General features: G+C 44.9%; 1 protein-coding gene across 1 annotated transcript in view; it reads right to left on the bottom strand.

Annotated features, from left to right (window-relative positions):
• Positions 1 to 5,063: 5,063 nt before the first annotated feature.
• The window catches only part of C8B (complement C8 beta chain), a 40,606-nt gene continuing 18,111 nt past the window's right edge, over positions 5,064 to 27,558 (bottom strand). Inside the window, exons 7-12 of the mRNA XM_036862657.1 lie at positions 23,568 to 23,808; positions 21,415 to 21,543; positions 18,957 to 19,120; positions 10,052 to 10,205; positions 7,774 to 7,842; positions 5,064 to 5,611 (exon numbers count right to left, since the gene is read on the bottom strand). Of these exons, the coding sequence (XP_036718552.1) occupies positions 5,460 to 5,611; positions 7,774 to 7,842; positions 10,052 to 10,205; positions 18,957 to 19,120; positions 21,415 to 21,543; positions 23,568 to 23,808 (909 nt within the window). The 3' untranslated portion in view covers positions 5,064 to 5,459. The remainder of the gene's footprint in view (positions 5,612 to 7,773; positions 7,843 to 10,051; positions 10,206 to 18,956; positions 19,121 to 21,414; positions 21,544 to 23,567; positions 23,809 to 27,558) is intronic.

The following is a 27,558-nucleotide window of genomic DNA, read 5'->3' on the forward strand; positions in this document are numbered from 1 at the left end:
AAAGCCTTCTAAACGGCTCTGCTTCTCCGCTGCAGGGATATGCCAGACTAGAGGCCTTTCTATCTCTCCTGTGCAAGCGGGCAGGTGGGCATGCACCCACCCTACAATGAAACTGGACCCGCTCCTGTGGCAGCAGGAAGTTGGGGAGCCCTGTGGCAGCTGCCCTTGGACTGAGGCAGTCCTGCCACTTTCGAGCTGGGTGGTCTTGGGCAAATTGCTCAGTCTCTCCGAGGCTCTGTCTCATCACCTGTCAAAGGCAGATAATAAATCCTTCCTCTTTCAGGCACTGAGAGGATTAAGCTGGATTAGGTATGTGAAAGTTCTTTATAACTGGTAATGCCCTCTGCAAATATTAGTTATTATGCTGTTACATTTTCCCTTAATAACCCAGAGCTTGGGATATAAAAGCCTTCCATGTCCTTTATTAAGACATGTCCTAGGGGCTAAGCTATTTTATGTCTTTCTTGTTCTCATGTGTTATAGTGGGTTTAGTACCAAAATGTACTAAACCAGTTTAAAGCGGTTTTAAATGACTTTAGAAAACCAAATACACAAACCATGGTTCTTGTCGACGTTTTGAGGAACCCCCAGAAGCAGTGGTGTCAACGATACCATGGAGTGCTGACCGTCCCAGGTACTCTCCTGAGTGTGGTCAATTCACATCCTCCCGAACCCCAGGAGGACGCTGCTGTCACCATCCCCATCTTACAGGTGAGAAACTGAGGCACAGAGGGGTACAGAACTTGCGTTAAGGTCACAAAGCTAGTAAATCACAGAGCCAGGCAAGGCCACAAAAGCAGCAGCATGGCACCAGGGCACACACTTCTAAGCACAGTACCACTCGGCCTCCCTTCATCTGTTTCCAGTTCTGCCTGAGAGGTCGTAGTGCTTCCCCCACCCCTGAAGTTCTGCATCCCTCATCCCTCAATATTGGAATTAACATCCAGAAAGACAACTCAAAGAGGAAGACACCATACAGAAAAATCTGATTTCATGACAGGCATTCAATAAGAAGGGATGCTCAAAGATGTAAAGTGTACTATTCCAGTGTGCTACCGTTAGGGTTTAGGTGGTCACAGTAGGTTTAAAATGAATCCACAAATGAGAAAATGAGGTGAAGGTGGAATGTTGGAAGGCGTTTTTTTCCCTAAGTTCTTCTTTATTCATAGCCTACATCTACTGCACACTGGGCAGGCTTTTTAACGCTCTTGAGTCTTGATTTCTTCCTCAACCTATAAATATGCTTCTCAGGTTTATCCCACCAGAGATGACAGAGTTTTCTGCTCCCTTCCTCTGTAAAGTTTCCCTGGAGATTTCTGGTGGTCCCCAGTGGGTGTCACCAAGTCCCCTAACAAGTACTGTATCTTCAGCCCCTACCTGACATCAGCTATTTTTCTGCCTCTTTCCTTTTACTCTTTTTTTGCACTGCTGCCCACCAAGCAGGCTGAACACGCTCCCCCGGCCAGTGCTGTGTGGTTGCCCTTATCTCAAGGTCGCTGTACCCCAAATTTCATGATGCCACCATCATGTACCATCGATTCACCAAAGTTTCTCCCTGGCCTGGGATGGTTCTGCCCTTGGCTCCACTCACGTCCCTTTTCATTAGTTCATTAATTCATGCAACAATGATTTATTGTTGCCTGCTTCTGCCAGGCCCTGTATTGGGCACTTGGGATACGTGAAGGCAGTAGAGAGACACTATCTCTGCCTTCAGGAACGCGATATTTGAGAAGGAATAGGAGACAGTAAACAAATAAATTATAATACAGTGTCCGCAGAGCCTGGAAACATTGGCAAACAGTCATACTGTCATTAAGGACATCTTCAATCTGTAAAACAAAAATATGTCCATCAAGATGCTAATCACAAAGGTCCCCAGGGAGACCTGGCCAGAGTCCTGAGGGCTTTCTGCTCCAGCCCCACTCTCTCCAGAGGGCTTTTTATATAAGTGTCTGGGAGCAGGCCAGAGTTCTCTCCTTTAAAACAAAGACGGCATTTTCCTCTGGATTCTCTGCCAGCAGATGCTCTTCTCCCAGCCTCAGTGTCCCACCTTGATTTCCAGAGTCAGCCCGTCCGTGGCAAGGACGAAGTTTCCCTTTGAAGCTTTCCCTACATGTCACCTGCTGACTGTATTAATATCTACCCCATCAAATTCAAATAAAGATTAAATGAGATAATGCAGGTTAAAAGATTTCATAAACTGAGAAGCACTCTATAAATGGCAGCTATGATTATTATTACTATTGTGAAAATAATTATAATACTTATTATTCCCACAGAAGTTCTATTATTATCCCAAGGTCACACAGGAAGGGAGTGGTAGACACAGAACTCCCGGCCCAGACATCAAGCAAACGGCAGAGCTCCCAGCATTTCAGAGATTCATGCTCTCAGACACAAAACCCTCCCACACCCAGGTATCCTGAGCTGTGTTCAAGCTTCCAGGACCACTGCCAAACGACACTGCCTGGCCCGTGCCCCACGGATGCCGCAGCTCCTTCACGGGGACACCGGTGCAAGCTACAGTTGCCAAGGTTTCCCAAAAGCACAGTCTGCATTTATTTTGTTTAATTCTTACATTGTGTTTCAGCCTCCTCCTAAATGCATTTGTTTTCAAAAAGAGCCACGAGGGGAAGTTCAGCCCACAAATAAGAATATAATTATCACACAGTTTAGCCATGCCTGGACGTCACCCCGATATTCACCGGTGCTCGGCAATTCAATTGTCTCTCCTTCAAGACCATAGTTAATAGGATAAACAATTTCTGCTAAATGCAATAAACGTGAACCTGCATTGTCGTCTCCATAATCAACTCAAATTTCCCATTAGAAGCGGTGGCCGTGGTTGAGATTCAGAATTTAATTTGGCGGCGCTGGCTTCGACGTGCTCGTGTCGGCTTCACGGGAGCCTCCCATCAACCCAAGACAGAACCTCTCTTCCCCATCTCTGGGGAATCTTAAAAGAAGACAGATTATAAAGTAAGAAAATTATACGGCCTTGGTATAATGAAAGAGATAAAACATTATTGGATTAGCCTGTTGAAATAACAGCAGACGGCAAAGCAATAATATTAATCCAAACAAGGGCCCGGACCCGTCTGCTCAATTGCAGGGGACACGGGGATGCAGGAAGGCAGACAGAACCGCCACGCTGGCTGCAGCAACCCCTAAGCAGTAAAGAACCAGCTCCTTCCATGGTTGTTCTCTTGACTCAATTCCAGAGAGCTGGGCGGCCAGATTGGTGGCTGTTGGTGACCTGTGCTTTGGTGTCATGGATGTGTTATGGTCTTGGGTCCCAGCACCCAGCCCAGCGGCAAACTTACAGCAGATGATGTGGCCAAAAACAAATCGGGTGAAAATGCACAGGATGAATCAATTCACCTTCAACCAACTGTTTTTTTTTCCCCACCAATCTGATTTCAACAAATTCACATGAAGTTATGCAATCCGACAGGAAGTGCCCAAGAGCAAAGAAAATATTCAGGGATGTTTTAATGAGAAGGAATGAATGAGAGCAACAAAGCTTAAATGATCACTTGACTCAATCTAAAAAATAAAAATATTTTGGGGGGCTTCCCTGGTGGCGCAGTGGTTGAGAATCTGCCTGCCAATGCAGGGGACACGGGTTCGAGCCCTGGTCTGGGAAGATCCCACATGCCACGGAGCAGCTGGGCCCGTGAGCCACAATTACTGAGCCTGCGCGTCTGGAGCCTGTGCTCCACAACAAGAGAGGCCGCGATAGTGAGAGGCCCGCGCACCGCGATGAAGAGTGGCCCCCGCTTGCTGCAACTAGAGAAAGCCCTACCACAGAAACGAAGACCCAACACAGCCATAAATAAATAAGTAAATAAATACATAAAAATTTTTAAAAACCCTATGAGTTTCACAGTTAACAAGATTAGGCAGTCTTTAATTAAAAAAAAAAAATATTTTGGATTTTAGTAACGTAAAGATCAACTGCCCTCTTGTTCTCATCTTTCAGTACCTCCCTCCCCAAATGGGATTTGCACAAAAGCATGAGTGAGCGGAGCACAACGTACAGAGGTAGGGAAGGTTTGCTTTGCCCACTGACCCACAGCCATCAGCTTGATCATCTCCTGATATGTTTCCTCTTCCAGCCACCACAACCCCTCCTCTTTTTCTTTCTCTCTTTTTAAACTGTCTCCCATTCAGTGATCAATTTCCGTGGCTCTAGTCTCCAGCTCAGCATCTCCTCTGGGCACCCACTCATGTCACAGCAATTCAGCTCTGCACCAGAACAACCGCTTGCTTCCTGTGCTCAGCATTTAAAGAAGCTGAGGAACCCAGATCCACTCTCTTTGTGATGCAGTGGGTGGGGATTTGTCAATCACACACCACACACACACACCACCTTCTACACTTTATTTCATAAAAAGTTCTTTGTTGATCCAAAGTCCAATTTTGAGAGGAAGGGAGCATCACAGTTAAGAATTTAAAACCCTGGGGACTTCCCTGGTGGCTCAGTGGTTAAGAATCCGCCTGCCAATGCAGGGGACACAGGGTTTGATCCCTGGTCTGGGAAGATCCCACGTGCCATGGAGCAACTAAGCCAGTGCGCCACAGCTACTGAGCCTGCGCTCTAGAGCCCGCGAGCCACAACTACTGATACCGCGCGCCTAGAGCCCGTGCTCCGCAACAAGAGAAGCCACCGCAATAAGAAGCCCGCGCACCGCGACAAAGAGTAGCCCCCCGTTCGCAGCAACTAGAGAAAGCCTGTGCATAGCAATGAAGACCCAACGCAGCCATAAATAAACAAACAAATAAAAATTTAAAAGAAAAGGGTTTAAAACCCTGGAGCTTGAGTGCCCAGGTTTGCAGCCCTGACCCCCCCACTCCTTAGCTGCATAACTTTGGACAAGTCACTTAACTCTTCTAAGCCAATTCTCCTGCTGTTTAATAGGCTGATAAGGCATCCACCTTATAAGGCTGTCGTGAGGATGGAATGAATGAATGCACTGAGAGCACTGTGGCTGGCACACACTAATCACTCAATAAATATGAACCGCCAATTGCCAACTGACATTGAATGAGACGGTGTGCTCCTCAAGACAGGAACAGTTTAATATCTATTCATGGATTCATTATTGGGTACCTACTATGCGCAGGGCAGTGGTGGATTGTGGGACTTTCACATGGACAGCTCCCAACACAGTTCCTGGCTGGTAGTAAATGTGAGTGAAATAAAATTGTAGAGATGAGCAAAGTGAAGATTACCAGGATGCCTAAGTCCTTCAGGAGACTATAATTATTGTTTAACCTACTATCTGTTCAAATCAGTGTGCATTTTACAAATAATATCTTTATTTTAAACACTCTGAATGGCACAGCCCTCCACCTTGGGCCAGCTCCAGATGGGAGCAGGCATGGGGGGTGAGCTGGCCTGATTCCTTGCTGTGTGCAGCCCACAGTAGCGTCACCTGCTAGATGCTTTCCCCTCCTTAACAGTTAAGTGTTTCTGAAGCAGGGCCCAAGCAGGGGCTGCCCCTATTTTGAGGAGGTGGATTGTTGCACTGCCTTTGTCTTGTTTTATGTCCTCCAGAACACGGAGACCAGTTTGACCAGCAATTCCACTTCCCATCAATGGGGACATCTATAAGAAAGAAGGTCAATGAACATTAATTAGCCCTTATGACACTCTGGTGCCCTATAGGAGGGGTAAGGTGTATAAACCCTAGGGTTTTGGGAGTCTGAATCTCTGATCTCCCCACTCCAGTCCACTGTCCTTCTTTCAGGCCATTGGCTCACCGTGCTCCCTTCTACCACAGGGCCTTTGCACGCACTGTTCTCCTTGCCCCAAATACTCTTCCCTCCTCTATTCATCTGGTCAATCCTATTCACCCTTCAGATCTCAGCTTAAGTGTTATTTCTGTGAGGAAACCTTCCCTGATCCCTAACTCCCCATCATTACTTCATATTTTAAGCTCTCAGAGCATTTTGTAGCAGTTACAGTTGAAACTTTAAATGTATTTCTGGGACGAGTCAAATGATGTTGGTCTGTCTTTCTAAAGAGCAATCTCCATGATGACAGGAACTATAATCTGATTTTCTCACCACTGAACCCCAGCACCTAAACTGGCACATAGGAGTCCCTGAGTCCATATTAGTGGAATAAATGAATAGTTGCCAGCTTAGACACTTCCCAGCTATAGGATGCTGGATAGTTTACTTCTTCTCAGTGTATCAAGCGGGAGCTCTGTTATCTATGTGGCCGTTGCGTGTTTTAAATGAAGTAATAACACTGGGCTCTACCCTCCCTGACATTTGCCTTTCCCTTGAGGATTTCTGGTCGTTGATGAGACTGGCAAATAATCAATTACATCCACCATGATAGATCACACCTCTGGCTGAGCCTCTAACTTGCAGTGTAGTTCTGGGTACATTACTTAATATCTCTGGGCCTCCCCATTGATAACATGAGATAGCTGGAGTGGGAGGTTTCCAAGGTCTCCTCCAACCAGTGGAAACCCTGTGGCTGTGCCATTACACTCTTACTGGGCAGGTCACTGTGGGGGGCCTGGTTTAGCTGTAGTAGGAGAGGGAGTGGAGACACCCTTGAGCACTTTGCTGGGGAGGGGAGCAGAGCAGGCACCAAAAGCAAAGGCTACAGAGTCAGACTCACTGGACCTGAACCTGGGTCCCTACACCTACTAACTGTGTGACCACTGGGCAAGTTAGCTAGCCACCCACTGAACCTCAGTTTCCTCTATAAAATGGGGGTATTGACAGTATCTACTTCATGAGGTTGTTGTGAGGATGAAAGGATTTAATATATGTGAAATATAAAGTAACACTATTTATTTTGCTCTAAAACGAACTAACCGATATTTATTTTGCTCTTACGATGGGTTAGGCATCCTTCCAAGTGTTTTATATGCCTCATGAGAGACTTAAGACAATTCTATGAGGTAGTTAATATCATCATCTCCATTTTACAGATGAGGAAATTGAGGCACGAAGAGGTCAAGTAATTTGCTATTAAATGATGGAGATGGAATTTGAACCCACACTGAGTCCAGGCCCTCAGCAAGGTGCCTAGTACATAGTGGACTGCTTAATAAATGTTTGGTGTTTTTATTGGATGTGCCATTTCCTTTTTTAACAGTATCACCAAAAAAGTCACAGAAAGGAAAAGAAAGGGGAGGAGCCGGGGGCGGGGGGAGGAAGTGCTAAGAATTCTTAGAAAATAAACCGGCTAAAGAATCTGAGAACTGGAAGAGACCTTCATCGTAGTCCAGTCGTTCAGTTATTAATTCAACTGCAGCAACTGTGTGGGAACCTGAGGACCCATAGGTAAATGGGACATGATCCCTACTCACAGACACAGGGGAGGTAGACACACACAACCCAAAACAGAATGTGCTAAGAGCTGTAATAGATACATGTTCGAAGTCCTATGGGATCCCACAGGAGAAATTAACTAATTCTACTTGGATTAGAATAATTTTTACAGAAGAAGGGGCATTTGTGTTGGATTTTGAGGGTTGTATAGGAGTTCACTAAACAAGAAAAAGATAAACATTCCAGAATGTTTCAAAGAGATGACTCGAAGAGGCCATGCATTAGCAGTCCTGTAACATGGAGCACTCTCAGTTGTGAAAATAATAAAATATAAAATCAGGAGTCAAGATGGATCTCAAGTTTCATAGTGTCCAGCTCCCTAGCCCACTCCCCGACTTTGCTCTTGCTCTTTTGAATTATTCTCTGGACTTCCCTAGACTTCCCTTTCCCAACCAACTCTCACAGACTCCTTACTTTTCCGATTGGTGATCTCACAGGCAGGGCCTTGGAATCCAGCAGGACAGATGCAGTCACAGCGTGATCCTGAGAAGATGCAGAGACAGTATGAATCATACCACGTGAAGTAAGAGCTCCTAGACTTCACCCCTTCCTCCACATCACAGCTTTTCCATTAGGTTAAAATAGGGCAAACATTTAATGGAATGGTTTGAAATAAGAAGGTTCAGTGCCAAGAATACCCACTCCTTTCTTGAGGGTCCTTTGCTCATGAAAGGGTGTTTATTCCACCACAGGGAATGATGTTGAGTTGTTGAGGAAAATTACCCATTAGCTGACCTTTGACCTAGACATTGGTTTTGGGGGTCAGAAGCTACGTTATTGAAGTCCCTGGGGCCAATGGTCATTGATGCTCAATTTCACCACAAGTAATTGTCTAGCCTCTGCTTGAACATCTCTAGTGATGGGGAACTCACTACCCTTAGATGTCTCATGCTACCTTAGGCCAGTTCTGACATTTTGGAGGTTATTCCTTATGTTAATCTGCCACATGTCACCCTGGAGCTTCTCTCACCTGAATCACACGAACTCTCTTTACAGGACTGTCCTTTATAAGCTGGGCCCTGTCGGCATTCCAGCCTCTGGCTTCCTTTTCTCCTTCACCTCCAAAGTAAAGCCTCCAGTGGGTCCCAGTCTCTAGGTCCAAGTTACACACAAGGCAAGGGGGATTTCAGCACCCCTAGACCAAAACCTGGTGCCGGTGAACGGATCCTACTTCCTGCTGAACTGACCCTCACTTACAGGTTCTGGTCCTCAGGCAGAATTTCCCATTCTTAGGCTGTCACTTTCGTCTGCTTTGCTCATTTCCATCCCATCTGAGAAGCTAGACACACATCTCTCCATCTCAGCTGGGCAGGTGGAATCTTTCTCCCTGAGAACAGATCTTCTCTCGTGTCCCCTCTGTTGAGTTTGCTCCAACCATGTGAGTTCTGCCTCGAGTCCTGCTGGCTCCCTGGGCTGGGATATACTGTACCCAGCTGCTCTTGATGCCCTGTTTTGGCATCATGCTGGACCAGACTCTTCCTTAGCCCAACACAACAGGAGCAGAAGATCCCAGGTCCCAGCCTCTCTCACGTTTGCCCTGCTCCCTGCAGTGACCCCGGATGTGACCCTCAAGTTAGCAATCAAGTTCTAGTGGGCCATCCGTGCCACCACCCCCCATCCCCCAATCGTCTCACCATGTATTGGTCAGGATATGCACAAGGTGTTTCCCCTCCTCAGCCCAGGGAGGGCCTCTTCTTTGACCAGGACAGAGTCCCAGAGTCCATCCCCACTCCTTGTTACAGACCACACAGTCTCAGCCTGCTCCTGCCTTCAGTTTAATGCTGCTGTCACCCATGTGTCCCTTGTGGCTAGAACCTAGGTATCCTGACAGCCAGAGCAGCCTGTTCTAGATGCCTGCATTCTGACTTCCTGGGAGATAGTCAGACTAACACTGGTCCTAACACTGGTGCATTTCAGTGCAACTCTTGGGTCACGGCTAGCTCTCCTGCTAGTCTAAAAACTTGGCAAAATCATGGATCCTGTCTGTCAGTGAATTCAGCTGTAGAACAGCTTCCCAGCCCTCACTCTACAACGAAGTCTCTGGTAGGCTTTTTTTTCAGAGGCCAATCCCAGTGATTCGCTTTCACTATTTTGGGCTGAGGCCCAGGGCTTCGTGTTTGTGAAAAGCTTCCTGGGTGATTCTCAGGTGCAGCCTGAGAGGACATCAGGCGCCTTGCCAGAAGTAGTACCTGAGCGCAGGCACCTCCTTGGTCCAACCCTACTTCATTGTGCTCCAGGGAGGTGGTGCTCCATGGTGAGTCACACCCCGGCCACAGGTTAGAACTACCTGGAGAGGAGGGGGTTTAGCCATCCTGATGAGGGTCTCTTCTCTAGAGATTCTCACGTAATGATCACATTTGGGGCCGGAGCATCAGTAGTTCTAAAGATCTCCAGTGGTTCTAATGCCCAATCAAGGTGGAGAAGCTCATCTTTAAGAGGCTCCAAATGGTCGGGGGCAGGGGGTGGGGGACGTTCATATTTTTTCCTCTGAGAAAAAGAAGGGAGCTTTATGACAGTCGCTGGGGCCTGAGGCAGAGGGCTGGGGAACGACCTGGAAATTCCCCTGGATATACACACGAAACCCTGACCTAGAAGCACACCTCTGGAGGGTGTGTGGATGTGATCATGTGTTCCGGCCCCAGAACCAGCCCATCCAGATGACGTCTGCCACAAGCGACACTGGAAATGGTACCTTTCAGGACAGGGACTCCGTTCCCCTGGCAGGGAGCGCATTGGCAGGAGCTGACTTCCTTCTGAAACTCCTCCAGGGCCCGCTTCATGTTCTGCCTCACTGTGCTGGAATAGGCGAAGTCCGTGGCTGTCACCAGTTCGTACAGAGGCTCTGCCTGGGAAGGGGGCAAAGGCGCTCATTTCAACAGAAAACATTCATCACATAGAAACATGAAGCAAGGCTCTACGGGAATGCGCAGGTTTGCTGCATGCAGACCACAGTGGATTCATATGGAACTGGATAGAAGGATGCCCTACCCTTTCTCATTCCCACCCCACCCAATATCCACAAATAAGCTCATTCGAGTTCAGGTCAACAAACACTTGCTGAATACCTTCTAAGGGTCAGGCACGAAGCATAAGTAACGAGTAAGATAAAATCCCCACTCCCACGAAACTCAGAATCTAGAGACAGAGACAAAAGTACTAACAGATACGCAGTGGTTACAGGTAACAGTGGTAACTTGTAATGGGTAGAGAGGAGCGGCTAGTGAATCTGTTTTTGGTTGGGAAGGGGAGGTGGTTTGCAAGCAACTCTTTGAAAGTATCATGGGAGCATCGTTCCAACGTCACTCCCCATCCCCGTCCCCAACCAAACCTGTGAAAATCCGTCATGGCACGCAAGAGCCACCACTAGGGAGCCATTGCAGCTCCAAAGAGCACCTTCCCACCATGAAACGCTCAGAATACTGTCTATACTACCTCATCTGAGGCAAATTCTACCTCTTCGCTCCTTTGTGGTCAGCGTCTCGGGTTGAAGTCCTTTTTTCCTTCTTCTCTAATTAGATTGTAAGCTCCTGGAGATCAGACCTGTATACTGCTCAGCTGTGTCTCCGGAGTCCCACCCAGAGCTTAGTGAGAGCCGCTAATAAAAGTGGGTGGAAGAATGGAAGGGGGATGGGAGGCCTCATTAGGGCCATAGCAGCTGGCATGGGGGCGAGGGTGCCGCGAGCAGGGTGAGTGGTGCTCTCAGCGGGCACAGCGGTGTTGGAGAGCTGGAAGCCACAGATAGATGTGGTAGTGTTTGTGGGCTTGGAAAAACAGAGGCAACGTCCAAAGAGGTGGTTAAACATGTTCAGAGCCTCTTGGCTCGAGTTTCAGCTCCAGGGCCAGGTTCCTCTCCAGATTTTGTTTGTGATCCTGCCCTAATCTGGCCCTGGAGCGTTTAGGGTCTGTCTAAATGCAGTCAATCACGCCTAATAGAAGCCTCCAGTGGGAAGAAAATTGCTTCCATTTCTTAATGCATCCGATGCTGACCTTCACTCCAGCGGGCAAAGCAAGGCCCCTTGGTGGTCCCGTTGTCTGACCGTTTTGTGGTCAGTGAATTGATCCAGAGGCTGTCTGCAGAAGGGTCCAGCCTGCTGGCCACCCATGGGAGGGCGGGGCTACATGGGGGATTGTTGTACACCCACGATGAGCTCCTCCAACAGCCTGCTCTCCCTGCCAGAGCACCTTGAAAGGCTGCCTTTAACCTGCCGTTAACCCCCAGGCATTTTTCTACCAGTACCGAGATCTGCTCCAGGAAATAGAGTAGGTCAGTGGCAGACCCGGAATAAACCGTCCACGTATACTGTGTGCTGGTGACTTACACATATGATCCCACTTCATCCTCACACAGGAGTAATTACTAGCCCCATTTCAGGTGAGCGTTAAGTAACTTGAACAAAGTCAAAGAACTCAAAAGCGTGTTGCCAGGATTCTAACCCCAAATCTGTGGGTTTTTTCCTACTAACTAACCCAAATCTGTGTTTTTTTCATCACATGATGATTGGTGATAGAAATGGCGATTATTCCCATTTCCAACCTCTATCCCAGGGTTCTCTATGATGGCTTGCCTTGGAACTTAGCAGCAATTCCGCAGGGTTCCCTCCACAGCTCCATTTTTAACTTAATATGGCTCATTTGTCCTTTTTTTGGTTTGCTGGTTCTTTTTTCCTGTTTTTTTTTCTCTCTTTTGTCTCTTCTTCCCTCCCTCTCCCTCTCCTTTCCTTCCTCCTCCTTTCTTCCCCATCTTTCCCAAAAACACAAAATCCCAACTACTCACATTGATCGTTGGGTCCTTAGCACACCTGACCTTGTGGAAATTTTATTGATCATATTGCTGCACAGAGATGGTGGGTGCTGTCTATGAAACTCCATGCAGTTCTCTATAATGGACCCTGGTGACTGCTGTTCTTAACGATAACAAATAATTATTGCCATAGCTAGCATTTATTAGGTGCTGAACTAAATACATATGTTATCTAACTTAATCTTCACAACAATCTTATGAGTCAGGTAGACTTCTGTATCCCCACTTTACAGATGGCAAAGCTGAGGCACAGAAAAGTTAATGAGATTGGCCAGTCACAGTGAGTAAGCGGAGGGCGGAAGATTTGAATTGTTACCATCGTGGTTTGTGTCCTTTCAGTATATATTTTTGGATAGGTAGATGGACAGATATTTACTCCAAATTGGTGGCATAAGAAAAGTGAAGGGCTTCCCTGGTGGCGCAGTGGTTGAGAAAACGCCTGCCAATGCAGGGGACACGGGTTCGAGCCCTGGTCTGGGAAGATCCCACATGCCACGGAGCAACTAGGCCCGTGAGCCACAACTGCTGAGCCTGCGCGTCTGGAGCCTGTGCTCCGCAACAAGAGAGGCCGCGATAATGAGAGGCCCGCGCACCGCGATGAAGAGTGGTCCCCACTTGCCGCAACTAGAGAAAGCCCTCGCACAGAAACAGACCCAACACAGCCATAAATAAATAAATAAATAAATTTAAAAAAAAAAAAAAAAAGAAAAGTGAAGTTTTACATTCCACTTTTTTCACTTAACATCATATATTATTGAATGGCATTTTCCCATGCCATTCAATAATCCTTGATAAAATGATTTTTTATGGCTACTGAGTATCCTGTTGTATTGGTGAACTACAGTGTATTCAACTCTACCCCTGTTATTGAATCTTTAGGTTGTTCCCATTTTTCTTTTTCCCTTTGCTACTACAAATATGGTTGTCCTCCTTTATCAGCTGGGATACTTTCCAAAACCCCCATTGGATGCCCAAAACCATGAATAGTACCAAACTCAACATATACAATGTTTTTTCCTATACACATATACTATGATAAAGTTTAATTTATAAATTAGGCACAGTAAGAGATTAACAATGATAACTAAAAATAAAATAGAACAATTATAACAATACACTGTAATAAAAGTTATATGAATGTGCTCTCTCTCTGTCTCTGTCTCTCTCTCTCTCTCAAAATATCTGATTGTACTGTACTTACCCTTCTACTTGTGATGATGTGAGATCATAAAGTGCTTAGGTGATGAGATGAAGTGAGGTGAATGACGTAGGATTTGTGACATAGTGTTAGGCTACTGTTGATGTATCATCAAAAGGATCATCTGCTTTGGGTGGTGCTAGATCACTGAATCAGGATCATGTCGATGGTTGGATGTCAGGAGCAGATGATGTTGACGGTGGGGATCCCAGGTGGGGATGGAGCAGGGCAGTGTGAGATTTCATCACACTACTCAGAATGGCATGAAATTAAAAGCATAAGTTGTTTCTTTCTGGAGTTTTCCATTTAATTTTCAGACCGCAGTTGACCATGAGTAACTGAAACTTCGGATAAGGATTACAGTAACGTAAAATGAGGCATGTCTTTATAGATACATATTTACCAACTTTTTAAATGATTTCTTTAGTTGAGTCTTCCATTTAGGGATATTGGATCAAAAGCTATAAACATTTTTAATGTGTTGGATATATACAGTTAAATTCTTTTCCTAAAGGGTTGTACCAATTTATATTCCCGTTTCATCATATAAAAGTTCCCACCTCATCGCTCCCAAGGACATTGAGTATTACAGATTTTAATCATCATTAATTTGACAGGTAAAAAAGAATACTGGGGACTTCCCTGGTGGCGCAGTGGTTAAGAATCCGCCTGTCGAGAATGGCATGGACATATATACATTACCAAATGTAAAATAGATAGCTAGTGGGAAGCAGCTGCATAGCACAGGGAGATCAGCTTGGTGCTTTGTGACCACCTAGAGGGATGGGATAGGGAGGGTGGGAGGAAGACACAAGAGGGAGGAGATATGGGGATATCTGCCAATGCAGGGGACACGGGTTCGAGCCCTGGTCCAGGAAGATCCCACGTGCTGCAGAGCAACTAAGCCTGTGTGCCACAACTACTGAGCCTGCACTCTAGAGCCCGTGAGCCACAACTACTGAGCCCGTGTACCACAATTACTGAAGCCCGTGTGTCTAGAGCCCATGCTCTGCAACAAGAGAAGCCACAGCAATGAGAAGCCAGCGCACTGCAACCAAGAGTAGCCCCTGCTCGCCACAACTAGAGAAAGCCCGCGCGCAGCAACGAAGACCCAAACGCAGCCAAATAAATAAATAAATTTTAAAAAATGTTAAAAAAAAAAGAATACTGCATTTTTACTTTAATTTTCATTTTTATTCCTAGAGAAGTTAAAATTTTGCATATTTATCATCTGAGTTCTTCTGAGAGTTGTCTATTTCCTTTAAGATATGTTTCTTATAAATTGTATCATTCCTTACACATGAAAGATTTCATGTGTGGCAAAATTATTTTGTTGTTGTGTTATTTCCATTTAATTACATTTATGGGTTTCCTTATTTAGAACTCAGAATTTATTTTTTCCAGTGAGATCTGGCAGTCTAAGTCTGACGTTATCTTACCAGGTCAGGCTACCAAAGCATCTGCATTATAACTGAATCACTCTGCTGTGCACCTGAAACTAACACAACATTGTTAATCAACTATACTCCAATATAAAATAAAAAGTTAAAGAAAAACACAAAACCTTCTCTTAATCAGAGTAATTTGCTTTTAGAGAATCTTTACATAAGTTGCTTTAGTAAGCTGTGATGGTCATTATCAGTGTTTACCAAATATATCAGCTTCTTTTCCTTCTGGGCACTTGGCAGGGCTGTTTTTCCCTGAACCATCCTTAAGGGCAGGTTTGCAATGTGACTTTTTCTGAGCAGAGGGAGGGCCCCTTCCAGGTTGAAGCTTTGGGAGCAGAGTGTGGCGACTTTTCCCATTCCCTTACCACTGCTCTGGTGATCTTGGGAGCACAGGACAAGAAAAAGCTTCCATCACCTGGATCCCTGAGAGACTTTCAGAAAAGGCCCCTCACCAATACACTTTGGACATGCTGTGTGATTGAGCAACAAACTTTTGTTGAACTAAGTCGTTGAGATTTGGGGGTGTTTCACCGCTGCATAACCTAGGCTCTCCTGACCTCTAGATGAATCACTCACTACTGTATTTTCCCTTCTATGCTTAGCCATGCCAAGCTCCTTACCATGGCTCCTCCATCAGCCTGAATCCCAGACCACAACCTAGCACCTCGACCACTATAGAAATGTACACGGATGGTAGGCTTTGCGACTAGGGTTGCCAGTCAAATACAGAATGCCCAGTTAAAATGGAATTTCAGATAAACAACAGATAATATTTTAGTATATATCCCATGAAATATTTGAAAGATGCTTTTATCCTAAAAAAATATTCCTTATTTGTCTGAAGTTCAGAATTAACTGGACATCCTGCATTTTCGAGTGCTAAGTCTGGCATTCCTCTATGTGACTCCTTTAATATCTCAGAATGTCTTGGGGATTTTTTCATCCCTTAATGACCATTTCACTGGGCCACAAGCTTTTTCCTTCAAGATCTTGTGGTTGTCAGTCCATAATCTTTAGGCATCTAGCACTGCGAAGAATTCTAAGACCAGTATGACTTTTATTTTTGTAGGATCTATTTGTTCCTCAAAGTCAAAAATTTCACCACAGTGTGTCTCAGTATTGTTTTACCTTCAGTACTTTTACTTCCTTTTCAATGAGCTGTTCATTTTGCATTATCAGCTCAGGGAAATTTCCCTTATTATGTGCTTGATTAATGCATCTTCACATTTAATCCTGGATCTTTCTCAGGAAGAAGTCTTTGGTTTTTAGATCTCCACTTCTGTACTCTCTGTCCATCATATTTCTTTTATATCATTGTTTTAATCTCTGTCTTTTGCTTCTGCATTACAGAAACATTTTTATAGCACCTTCCACATCACTGACTCAATTTTCTGCAGCGTCAGTTCTGTTCTTTATAGTTTCCAATGTAGTTTTTGATTCTACTACTGTGCTTTTGGCTTCCTACATTCAGCCATTTCCCCTTTCATCTGATCAGTGTCTACACATCTCAGCTTCTATTTTTTATTTCATGAATTCCTTATTTTCCTTAATTTTATTATAACCACAAAGCAAATATATTCTAAAATTTACTTCTATTTTTAGATGTATGCTTGTCTTTATCTTTTTAAAATTTAAAAAAAGTTTTTATTTTATTTTATTTATTTATTTTTGGCTGCGTTGGGTCTTCGTTGCTGCGCGCAGGCTTTCTCTAGTTGCGTTGAGCAGGGGCTACTCTTTGTTGTGCTGCGTGGGCTTCTCATTGTGGTGGCTTCTCTTGTTGTGGAGCACGGGCTTTAGGCACGCGGGCTTCAGTAGTTGTGGCACATGGGTTCAGTAGTTGTGGCACACGGGCTTAGTTGCTCCACGGCATGTGGGATCTTCCCGGACCAGGGATCGAACCCATGTCCCCTGCATTGGCAGGTGGATTCTTAACCACTGCGCCACCAGGGAAGTCCCTCGTCTTCTTTATCTTGAATGTAATTTCAATCTTTTGTGTTCAAAGTTCTCTTTATATCTGTCCATTGCTTTCTCCACCTCTTCTTTGAACAAAGAGCCATCTCTCTGTAACCAAAGTTCACCACTAAACACTGTGAATGGGCTCTTCTGTGGTCTCCCTTTCTGCCTACCCGGCTCCTATAGGAACTGTGTTTTCAGATCTTGATCTTCAAGACTCGTTTATGTACACAAGCCTTGGCCAACACTCTGTGTCTAGGAATTCCTTCTCGAGTGGTCTCTGCCCTCCTGGAAAGCAACTGCTGCTCCAACTACCTGGTAAGCTCACTCTGCCGAGAATTATTTTGAGATAATGTGAAGTCATATGCAGTTTTCTCTTGCCAGAAAGAGTCCATGCCCACAATAGATGTTTCCAACTCAGGTTAGCGATGTACAGAAGAAGTGCATAAAACCTTCAACAAATTCACCTCCTCCACCGCTGGAAACATGTCTCATTCTCTAATCTCTTTCCCCTTTCAGCCTCCACAGCACTTCACAACACTACACTGATAGTGGATATGATACTTTCCAGGGCATCACATACATGCTGGGAAGCCTCTCTGTGCCTTCAGTAAAGTGCTATATCTCTGAGAATGGTGGCAGGTCTGTTTGAGATGCTTAGCACGCTAACATGTGTGTGCTCTCTCTCTTTCCCTCTCCCTCCCTCCCTCCCTCCTTCTCTCTCTCTCTCTCTCTCACACACACATACACACACACACGTACACACAAAACACACATCCCATATCATATCACATGCTGCTGGACACTCAACGTTCCCAATGCCCAGGCTGGCACTTCCAACCTATTTAGATAGGTAACCAGGGCAATCCATTAATTGTAAGTTTAAAAAAAGATTCAGGTAAGATATACGTAAAAAGCAAAGACCAGGGATCTATTTTCTCATGAACTCTGTTCTCTCCCATGCCCGTCTGTGATACCAACCAATGTCACCGTGCCATCAGCCAATCCCAGATTTCTCTGGAGCTGCCTGCAAGCTATGGCTGACTTTATCCTTCTCGATGCTTGCCAGCAACTGTACCCTAAGTGTCACTACTGAATAAGTGGCAGAGGAAAGGAATGAATGGCAGCCTTCTTGCTCTGCAGAAACTGAGCATCTGACATATAAATAAAGACATTGGAAAACTGCCAGGGTTGGTAACTGCAGAGCCCCTCATCAGAGCTCCAGCCTCTTAACTCCTCTCCTTGGCTGCAAGAGTCAATCTCCGGGAGGGTGGATGTTGGACCATCAATGACTTTACAGACAATGGCAAGAAGAGGACAGTGTAAGATGTGACATGGACACCGTGCCGAAGTCCCCACAGGCAACGACCTACCACTGCTGATTTGTATGACAGTCTTGTTCTAGCAAACGTCTTTTTAGTTTAAGGCTGCAAAACTGCTGTTGTTTGGGTGACAGGTGGTTGGGATCATTATCTTCTATTTACCAAACCCACAGGAGGGGAGGGAAGACATCAAATTCTCAGGTCTGGACATAATAGAGACTCTTGAGCAGTCACAGATGGATGCAACCTGTGACCTTGATTTTTATCAGCCACAAAATTAAGCATACTTAATTTGCAGACTCATGAGAATTAGATGAAATAACATTCCTAAAGTCCTTGGCAGAGTATCATGAACATAGTAGGTGCCCAAAACACGTTAGTGATTACCATGATGTATTATGCTGTCCTGTAAGATAATAACGCATGCAAGCATCTTACTGTCCAGCACAGACTGTATTTTTCATCCTTGTACCCTCCTCTGTTCTCCTCCAGTGCCTTAGTTCCTATCACATCGCAGGAACTTAGCTACAATTTGTTGGTTGCATGAATGAATGTTTAAATGAACAAATAACTGGATGCATGATTCCCAGATGAAATGGAAAAATATTGATTTAAGAATGCTGGAATTAGAAGCTGATGGTTAATTTCCTTTAGCAACTTTGGGGCCCAAGTGAGAGGGAGGCAGGGTTCTCTAGCTGGTGTTGTGCATTGTATTACAATTGGTTCACTCCAGATATATTTTCCAGTATAATGTATGTGCCTCAAGATTAGGGCTTGGGTCTTATTGAGCTCTGTATTCCATACCCTGGCTCAGAGCAATCCTTCAGAAGCTGTAAAGAAACAGAGAGAAGGATGGGTAGGGCGGTTGCATGTACCTTAATTTTGACGATGTCCGGGTTGTACTGCACCGCCTCTCCCCATTCCTGCATCAGTTCTGCTGTCGGTAGCTCCTTGTATGCCAGGGCAGTGATGTACTCACTTGCCCCTCCTCGCACAAGGACAACCAAGTCATCCACCATGGTGTTTCTCTTGTTTCTTTCTGGAATGGACATGGAGACCTGGCATGTCAGGGGATCCATTTTCACACCTTGGGATTTACTGCAACCTAACTGACAGCCTGGTTACCATAATATTTATGGAGCTTGTCTAGGAGATGTAGGTGGACAATATGCATCCCTGCCAGCAAGGGAGTCACAGTGCAAGGGGCAAAAGGGCAGTTCAATCATATATGACACAAGCTGGGGACAGGATAAGAAAGGGACATTTATTTTTAGCATCTGTAAGTGCTAGTTGCTAAATGAGTCTATGGAAGACAGATAGCTGATAGATAGATAGATACATACATACATACATAGGGATAGATTAATAGATCATAGGTAAATAGATTGGTAGGTAGAGAGATAGATTATTAATCATTTACGTGTCATTCACTAATCTAACGTTGTACATGTATTAACTCAACTAATCTTCACTATGAAATAGGAACTATATAATCCTTACTTTGCAGATAAGAAATCTTAGGCACTAGGGTGAAGGAATTTACCCACGTAACCCTGCGCAAGCTCTAAGTGAAATCATTTCTTTGTCTCAGATGACAAAGGGGGGGAAATTTGTAAAGGGTGAGCATGGGCTGTAATAGATACTCACTAAACAGTGTCTAACATTATTATTTTGACTTCTCACGGAGTTTGCCAGAAAGCCCCCAATCCTATCAGTGAGTCCTTCCTATTCTAATTTTTCCATGTGTCCAATGCCAAAGGAACTGGTGGCAAGTGACTATTCCATCCCTCTCTGAGCTTGCAACACCTGAGCATCATAAAAAAGGGGTCTTGTATACTACTGGTCGGACTGTAAATTGATAGAACCATTTCAGAAGAACTCGGCATCACCTAGTCTAGAAGAAGTACATACTCTACAACCGAACAATTTCACTCCTGGGTATATTCCCTGGAGAATCCCCAGCACATGTGCACCAGATGACTGTGTGAGAATGTTCACAGCAGCATTGATTATAATTGCTTGGCACAGGAAATAACCCCAATTTAACAATAGGATGAACAAAGTGTTATATTCATGCAATAAAATACTATGCAGCAGTGGAAATGAACTAACTATAGTTATATACAAAAACATGGTGTTGAATGAAAAAAAAAAAAGAACTGAAAAGATTACATTCCATCCACATAAAGTTCAAAAACAAGCAGCTCTAAGCCCTATTGGTTAGCAATACATGTAAGTGGTAAAACTATCATGAAAGGAAGGAGGTGTTTAACATGGAAGTCAGGATGGTGTTATTGCCAAAGGGAGGGAGGAGTTGTAATTGACAAGGGTCTTGGGGTGCTGGGCAGTGCTCGATCTAGTAATTCGATGGGGGGTTACTTTACAAGTTTTCTTTAAAGAGCACCTATGTTTTCTGCGTGCCTCCCTATGTAAGATGCATGCTCCAACCCAGCCCCAGCAAAATAAACAACAGTATCCACCATGTATCAGTCACAAGAAACTGTTCTAGACCTGCAGTTCATTCCGTTGTTGTTTCATTTTGTTTTGCCTTGGCCGTGGAACTCTTTCTTCACATATGATCACATATACAGGGACAAGCATAGTGAGTAGAGCAGGTGAAGGAGAGCTGCTCGGGGTGCAGAAGGGGTCAGGATTGGAGCTCTGCTGATCAGCCTCTCTTTCCTACTCCACTCGCTGTGTCGATTCCCAACTCCCTTGTGTGGCCTCCAAATTCTCTGCTCCCAGACACCTGGTTCTACACACTGGCTTCAGCACTCACCTCCTGGTCTAACCCACCATGTGGACTCTGCTACATGATTTGTGGCTTAGCCTGTCCTTCTAGTTTCCATCTCCCCCATTGTTTCAGGTAAGGACCAGCTGCCTCACCTGTCTCCCCCACTGCCTCCACTTGGCTCCTACCCCTCCAGCCTAGAGCATCCTCTCTCTAGCCAGGCCAACTCCTGGCCCCCAGAGCAAATTTTCAGTGTTAGATTTTTCTCCTGCCTGAAAGCAACCTCAAGTTGCAATTCAAGTGATCCCTGCCCTAGGAAGCCTGTCCTGATGTTCCAGACCGGGTTTGGTGCTTATCACTGCCTTGTCCTTGCTTCTTTGGTTTGCCTACTTCATGTGAGTACCATGAGGATAGAAAGACCATCTCATTCATTTCTGTATACCCAACACGTAGTAGGCGCTAGGTAGATTTTTATTGAATGAATTATTATTTTAATTGAAATGGCTTGGAACACCCAGTCTTTAGCTTAAAGAGCGACTGGGTCTGGGGTTCTAGAGAGGGAAGGAAGATAAGCAGAGAAGTCACATGCCCTTGCTACTCACCTTTTATCTCATTGAGAATGCCCTTGCACTTGCCAACCGACACACCCAGCTTGACGTAGACCTCTTCTATGGCAATTCCAACTTTAAAATCATTTTTGGCACAGGCCTGGACATCCTTAAGAGAATAATCTGAAGGAAGCAAGAAAAGAGGCTCACGACCTAGAAGGTAATTTGTCCTGTGCCTTTTCCTGTGATTGATTCCAGAGGCCTAACCCTTCCTGGAGGCCCACAGGGACTCAGGTGAAAATTAATGGGTGGCCAGCCTGATGACAAGAAATGCAAGGCAGCTCCTGGCACCAGGGTAGAGACCTCATTAGAGATCAGCATCGACTTCCCCTTTCAGCCTCTTCAAAGACTCTGAGGGTTTTTGCTGCTCTCCAAAGACAGGACATGCTCAGAGTCACTTTCTAAAAATGTGGCTCCTTATCAAATCTCTAGGGATTGATCCAGTGAGTAGAGGCTGCTGCATGCTGACCCCCTTCCCCTGACCCTTCCCACTCTACTCTTTGGTATAGTAGAAAGAATTTGTTAATTGATTAGTTGAGTTAATGCTTACGAAGTGTCGGGTATAGTGCCTGGCAAAGAAAAGGAGCTGATTTCCCTTATTTCTTCTCCATCTTTGGACCATTGCCCATCTGTTCCTTTCTAATTCTCCCCAAGGCATCTTCCTATCCTGGGTTTGCTGAAGTCTTCGGTATGACTTGTAAACACCTTTCTGCAGCACTGTGAGGTCAGGGAAAGGAGAGGAGAACAGCTTTGGCACCTGGGATTGTCTAGAAATGTTGGTGTGGATCAGTTTTCCCCAAAGCATGTTCCTTGAAACATGAATTCCATGATGATATCTCTTATAATTCTTGTAACAGTAAGAATAACAAGAAACCGGACTTTTGCAGTCAAGCCAGTGTGACAAATGTTGTGTCAAAAGAGGTGGAGTGGTCACTTGATTTCAGCACACCTGTGAAACTCTAAAAGTGAGATCTATTATATGTTTATCCAAGTTGATCATAGAACCTTTCTGCAGTAAGCAATCTGAGGAACTATGAAAAGTGCTTTTGAAACCTCTGGTATGGAGGACAGTACCCTTGATCTTGGCAAGACTGAGGCCACACTGATCTAAATTTACCTTGTACACCATGTGTCCTCTTGCAAGTACACTGGACCTGTAGCCAAGCCCTGGCTCTGCCACTCTGTTAACCTGACAAATGCCATGTTGGAGGAAAGAACACTGGATTGGGAGGAAGAAATCATACCTTAGACTTGAAGTTGATTGCAAGTGGGAAGACCTATAATATCTGTACGGAGAATGGACTGAAGAAAGGGAATGGGAGTTGAGTATTAGTTTGGAGGCTCTGATAATAATCTGGAACATTGCTGCTCAAAGTGTGGTCTAGGGACCAACAGCACTGATATCACCTCAAAGCTGGTTAGAAATGCAGAATCTTGGGTCTCAACTCAAACTTACTGAATGAGAATCTACCTCCTACAAGACTTGCAGATAATTCACATTCATATTAAATTTTGAGAAACACTCGTCCTGGCATGAGCATAAGGTGGTAACAGTCAAGATAGAGAGAAAAGATAATTTGGGGGGTAGAGCTGATGGGACTTACTAATAGATTGGAAAGAAAGAAAAATAATCAAGGTTGATGCCTAGGTTTTTGCCTTGAGCCACTGACTGAATGGTGGAACCATTCTGAGATGCGGATGACTGCAAAGAAACATATGCAAAAGTTCTCTTTGGGGGCATGTTAAGTTTCTGATGGTCATTAGACATTCAAATGAAGATATCTCAGAGACATTTCCACATGAGCTCTTGGGTGCACAGAAGAGATTCAGGATAGACATATACATTGGGAATAATCTGCATGTTCAAGGCATTTAAAGCCAGGAGATTAGAGGCTGTTGTCTAGAGGGAGTTATGTAGAAAAGAGGACTGCCCAGAGAGAGGGCTGGCAAAGGAGGACCAACATCAACCAATTCAAAAAACGACGAGGAATCTGTAAATGAAACTGTGAAAGTACAGCCAGGGAGGGATGAGGAAAACTAGGAACATAATTCATAACCCCTCCCCCAATAAGGAATAGAGGCCTCTCCCTGTTAACTCACACTTCCATGTGCCCCATCAGGAAAGCCATGGTCCTTGGGCAGCGTACCTGCTCTCTCCATGGCCTCTTTGTTCATGATAAGTGTGTATTCATAAATGCCCCCGAGCACGGCCTCTGTGATGTAGTGGGTCCCGAAATCGCGAAAGAGATCTCTGTACTCCCCGTAGCTGTACTCCAGGGGCAGCCGCTTGACTCTCTGAAGGAATTCGTAATGCAGCATGAGGTTTCTGGGTTTCAGCTTGTAACGTGCTACTTCAAGGTCAGAGCGTGCATGCAGAAATGCACTTTTCTAAATGAAAGACCAACAAGGGAAAAGCAGACCTTTAAAGTCAGGAATCTGGAACAAGAAGATGAACTTTCCAAATACCATCCGATGCTCTTGGCCAGGGGTCATCACTCATGATTCCTTTAGGAGACTTGAGGGAAGATGGCCTCTTTGACAAGCCTTCATTTCTCAGAAATATTCTGACGTACTTTTCAGCTTGGAAGAGCTTGTTCTTCGCTCACTTCCTTACAGTAGCAAATAAGGACCAAGGAGAAAGGGAAGCAGAAGCAGACAAGGCAGGGTGCCCGTGGGCAGGTGCCCATGGACCACTGAGGGGAGACGGGGTTTGCGGACCTGCAAAGGCAACTTCTTGGTTGATGCTTTTTTTTTTTTTTAAAGAGAAAGAAGGTTTATTCAGGGAGACACACACTCCACAGCCAGAGTGTGGGCCATCTTGGAAGGCGAGAGAGGCCAGTTGATGCTTTTTAAACTCTGAAGAAAAGGCACTCAAGAAAGAGTAAAAGTAGTGCTTTAGGAAGGCTGGACACCGTAGCACATGGCAACGGTCAGCAAAGCTCAGCCTGCACTCAGGATCCGGTGCTTGGTTTCGTAAATCCAGTTTTTTGCAGTGCAGCCATGCCTACTTGTTTATGCATTGTCTATCACTGCTGTCACCCTATCACGGCAGAGCTCAGCGGTTGCCACAGAGACCCTACGGCCTCGCAAAGCCTGAAATATTTACTCTCTGGCCCTTTACAGAAAAAGTTTGGTGACCCCTGGTGTGTGGGAAAGACTGAAACATGGTAATGTTAGATGAAGGTCAAGCATCCAGGAATGTCACTGTAACCCAAAACGAGAGGTTCCTACACTGCAGTGAAGGCTGAGGAAAAGGTGAATGCATGGGAAATACACATTCTTCCCTCATCTTAAAACTCTCCGCCAGCTTGACCCGTCAGCTCTATAAGCCATGCCGCCTCTGCTCCCTGCCCTGCTCTCCCCCATCCTAGTCCTGCCCCAGTGACTCATGACTCCCTTCTTCCCATCCTTCCAACCTAAGCAGTCACTAGGTGCTCTGTTCATGACTTTTCTAAATATTTTAGCCTTCTTCCTCTGCCTGGGTTATGATAAAAGCTTCCCCATTGATTTCCTTTCTCCCTCTGGCTGCCCTCAATGCTCCAGTCAGAGCTGACGTCCTAAAACTCTGTTATTACAATGCCCTTCTGGGCTTAAAACAAAACCCTGCATTGGCTCTCTACTGCCTGCAGAATAAAATCAACTCCCTTACTCTGAATGTAAGAACTTCACAGTCTGTCCCCCAGTAGCCTCCTGGCTTCATCTTCCACAATCTTGAAGTTTTCCCCACTCTACCCCGCATACCTGACTATTCTCCACTGCCCGCACCGTACCTCAGCATCCGTCTAATGTTTCACTCTTCCCCACAACTCTTTCATAATATAATTTTGCACATGTTTCTTCTGCCAGAAATGCTCTTCCCTCCCTTTTCTGCCTGACACACACCTACTTATATTTTAAATTCCTGCTTACCTGTTGCTGCCTATGTGATGCCATCCCTGAATTTCCCTGACACACACTCCATCTCCCGGGATTGCACTGCATGTGGCTCATATTTCCTTTGTAGTACAGACCATGCTATATTACAACTGATATCAAAATCAGGACTAAGTTATCTGCAAACGTGTTTACCTCTCCTACTAGACTGTGAGCTTGAAGGCAAGAATCATGTTATATTTGTCTCTAGGTCCCAAGTGTCTAGTTTAGTGCCTAGCACGATGTAACCATTCTATAACTGGCTGTTTGAATCAGGGAGGTGGGAGGGAGGGAGGGAGAGAGAGAAGGAGCAAAGGATGGTACCCTTCTCCTTCTCTCTGAACAAGGCAAGTTCCTTCTAATCAACCTGTCCTTCATCACTATATTTTAGTCTTGAGCACCTACCAAGTGCCATCCTGGATCTAAAGATGAAAGAAACAGCCTCTGTCCCCAAGTTGTTCACAGCCGAGAAGATGAAGGAAAATAAGCAGAGACAGTTACAGTCTAGTTCATGTTTACAGCTCATTTTCTGCTGGTTGACATTTTGGCAGCAGAGAACTTTCTGAGCCCCTCACCACCCCCTTCTTCTCACATAAATCGCTGTAGACTTTTAATTTCCTCTATGTTCCTCTCAGATTAGTTTGCTACCACATCATGCTCATGTTGCAAACTCTCAGCAACCAGAGAATAAATGCACCTCGTTCACTCTGGAATCCAAGATTCTTCAAGTGACCTGCCCGTCACCTTACTTCACACTCCAATTGCTCCTCTTCCACTAAGTCATGGGCTTTGATCTTCACCTTATGGGCAATAGGGAGCAGCTGATATGACTAGATTAGTATCATAAAAACATTTTTCTGGAAGCACATAAATTTGAAGGGGCAAGTTGGAAGACAGGAGACCCATTAGGAGGGCCGAAGCCAGAGCTGAAAGGGCCTGGGCTAGTGAAGATGTAATCAGAGTTTGATTAAGAAATACTGGATGGCCAAGACATGGAAACAACCTAAATGTCCATAGACAGACGAATGGATAGAGAAGATGTGGTATATATATACAATGGAATATTAGCCATGAAAAGAATGAAATAACGCCATTTGCAGCAACACGGAGGCAACTAGAGATTATCATACTAAGTGAAGTAAGTCAGACAGAGAAAGACAAATACCATATGACATCACTTATATGTAGAATTTAAAATATGATACAAATGAACTTATCTATGAAACAGAAACAGACTCACAGACATAGAGAACAGACTTGTGGTTGCCAAGGCCAGGACAGGGGGAGGGATGGAGTAGGAGTTTGGGGTTAGCAGATGCAAACTATTATGCATAGAATGGATAAACAACAAGGTCCTACCGTACAGCATAGGGAACTATATTCAATATCCTGTGATAAACCATAATGGAAAATAACACAAAAAAGAATGTATATATATATGTATACCTGAACCACTTTTCTGTATAGCAGAAGTTAACGCAACATTGTAAATCAACTATACTTCTAAAAAAAAGTATAAAAGTATAAAACTAAAAAAAGACGAAGAAATACTGGAGAGTGAACCTAAGGGATTTGGTGGCCAACAAATGTGGGAATGAAGAGAAACGAGAGCCAAATATGATTCTGACATTCCTAGCCTGGAAAGGCAGAAGGAAAAGAATGCTATTTAACACAAACAGCTTGGGAGGAAGAGCTTGCTTTGGAGTGTCCACAAGGCATCTAAGTAGTGATAACCAGAGAAGTGGGTGGTGCAGGTCTGAGCTTCACAGAAAGGGGAGAAGCGGTGGTGAAGGCTCATGCTTGTCCTGGTAGAGGAGGGGGACAAACAGAAGAGTCACCTGCGGCAGCTGTAGAGTAAGACGGGAAGAGGACCACAAATTAAATAGAGAACAGGTGGGGCTATTAGAACCCAGGAAGGAAACTCACTGATAAGGAGCAGAAAGCAAGCAGGAGAAACAGGCATGTGACCACAACAACGCCCCCAAGAAGTTGGAGGTGACCTCAGAAGAGGTCTTGGGTGACAATCTGGAGAGGAATTTCATCTGAATATTTGGAACAGAAGTCAAATTGCTGGGAGTCCAAAAGTCTCCAGAGATGATTTAGTCTTGCAAAGCTATGTTCTCCTGCTTAATAAAAACCAAGGGAAAAGCTCATTAGAAAATGAGAGTACACAGAGAACTATATTCAATAACCTATGATAAACCATAATGGAAAAGAATATTAAAA

Source organism: Balaenoptera musculus, chromosome 1 (genome assembly GCF_009873245.2).
Source record: "Balaenoptera musculus isolate JJ_BM4_2016_0621 chromosome 1, mBalMus1.pri.v3, whole genome shotgun sequence".
NCBI lineage: Eukaryota > Metazoa > Chordata > Mammalia > Artiodactyla > Balaenopteridae > Balaenoptera > Balaenoptera musculus.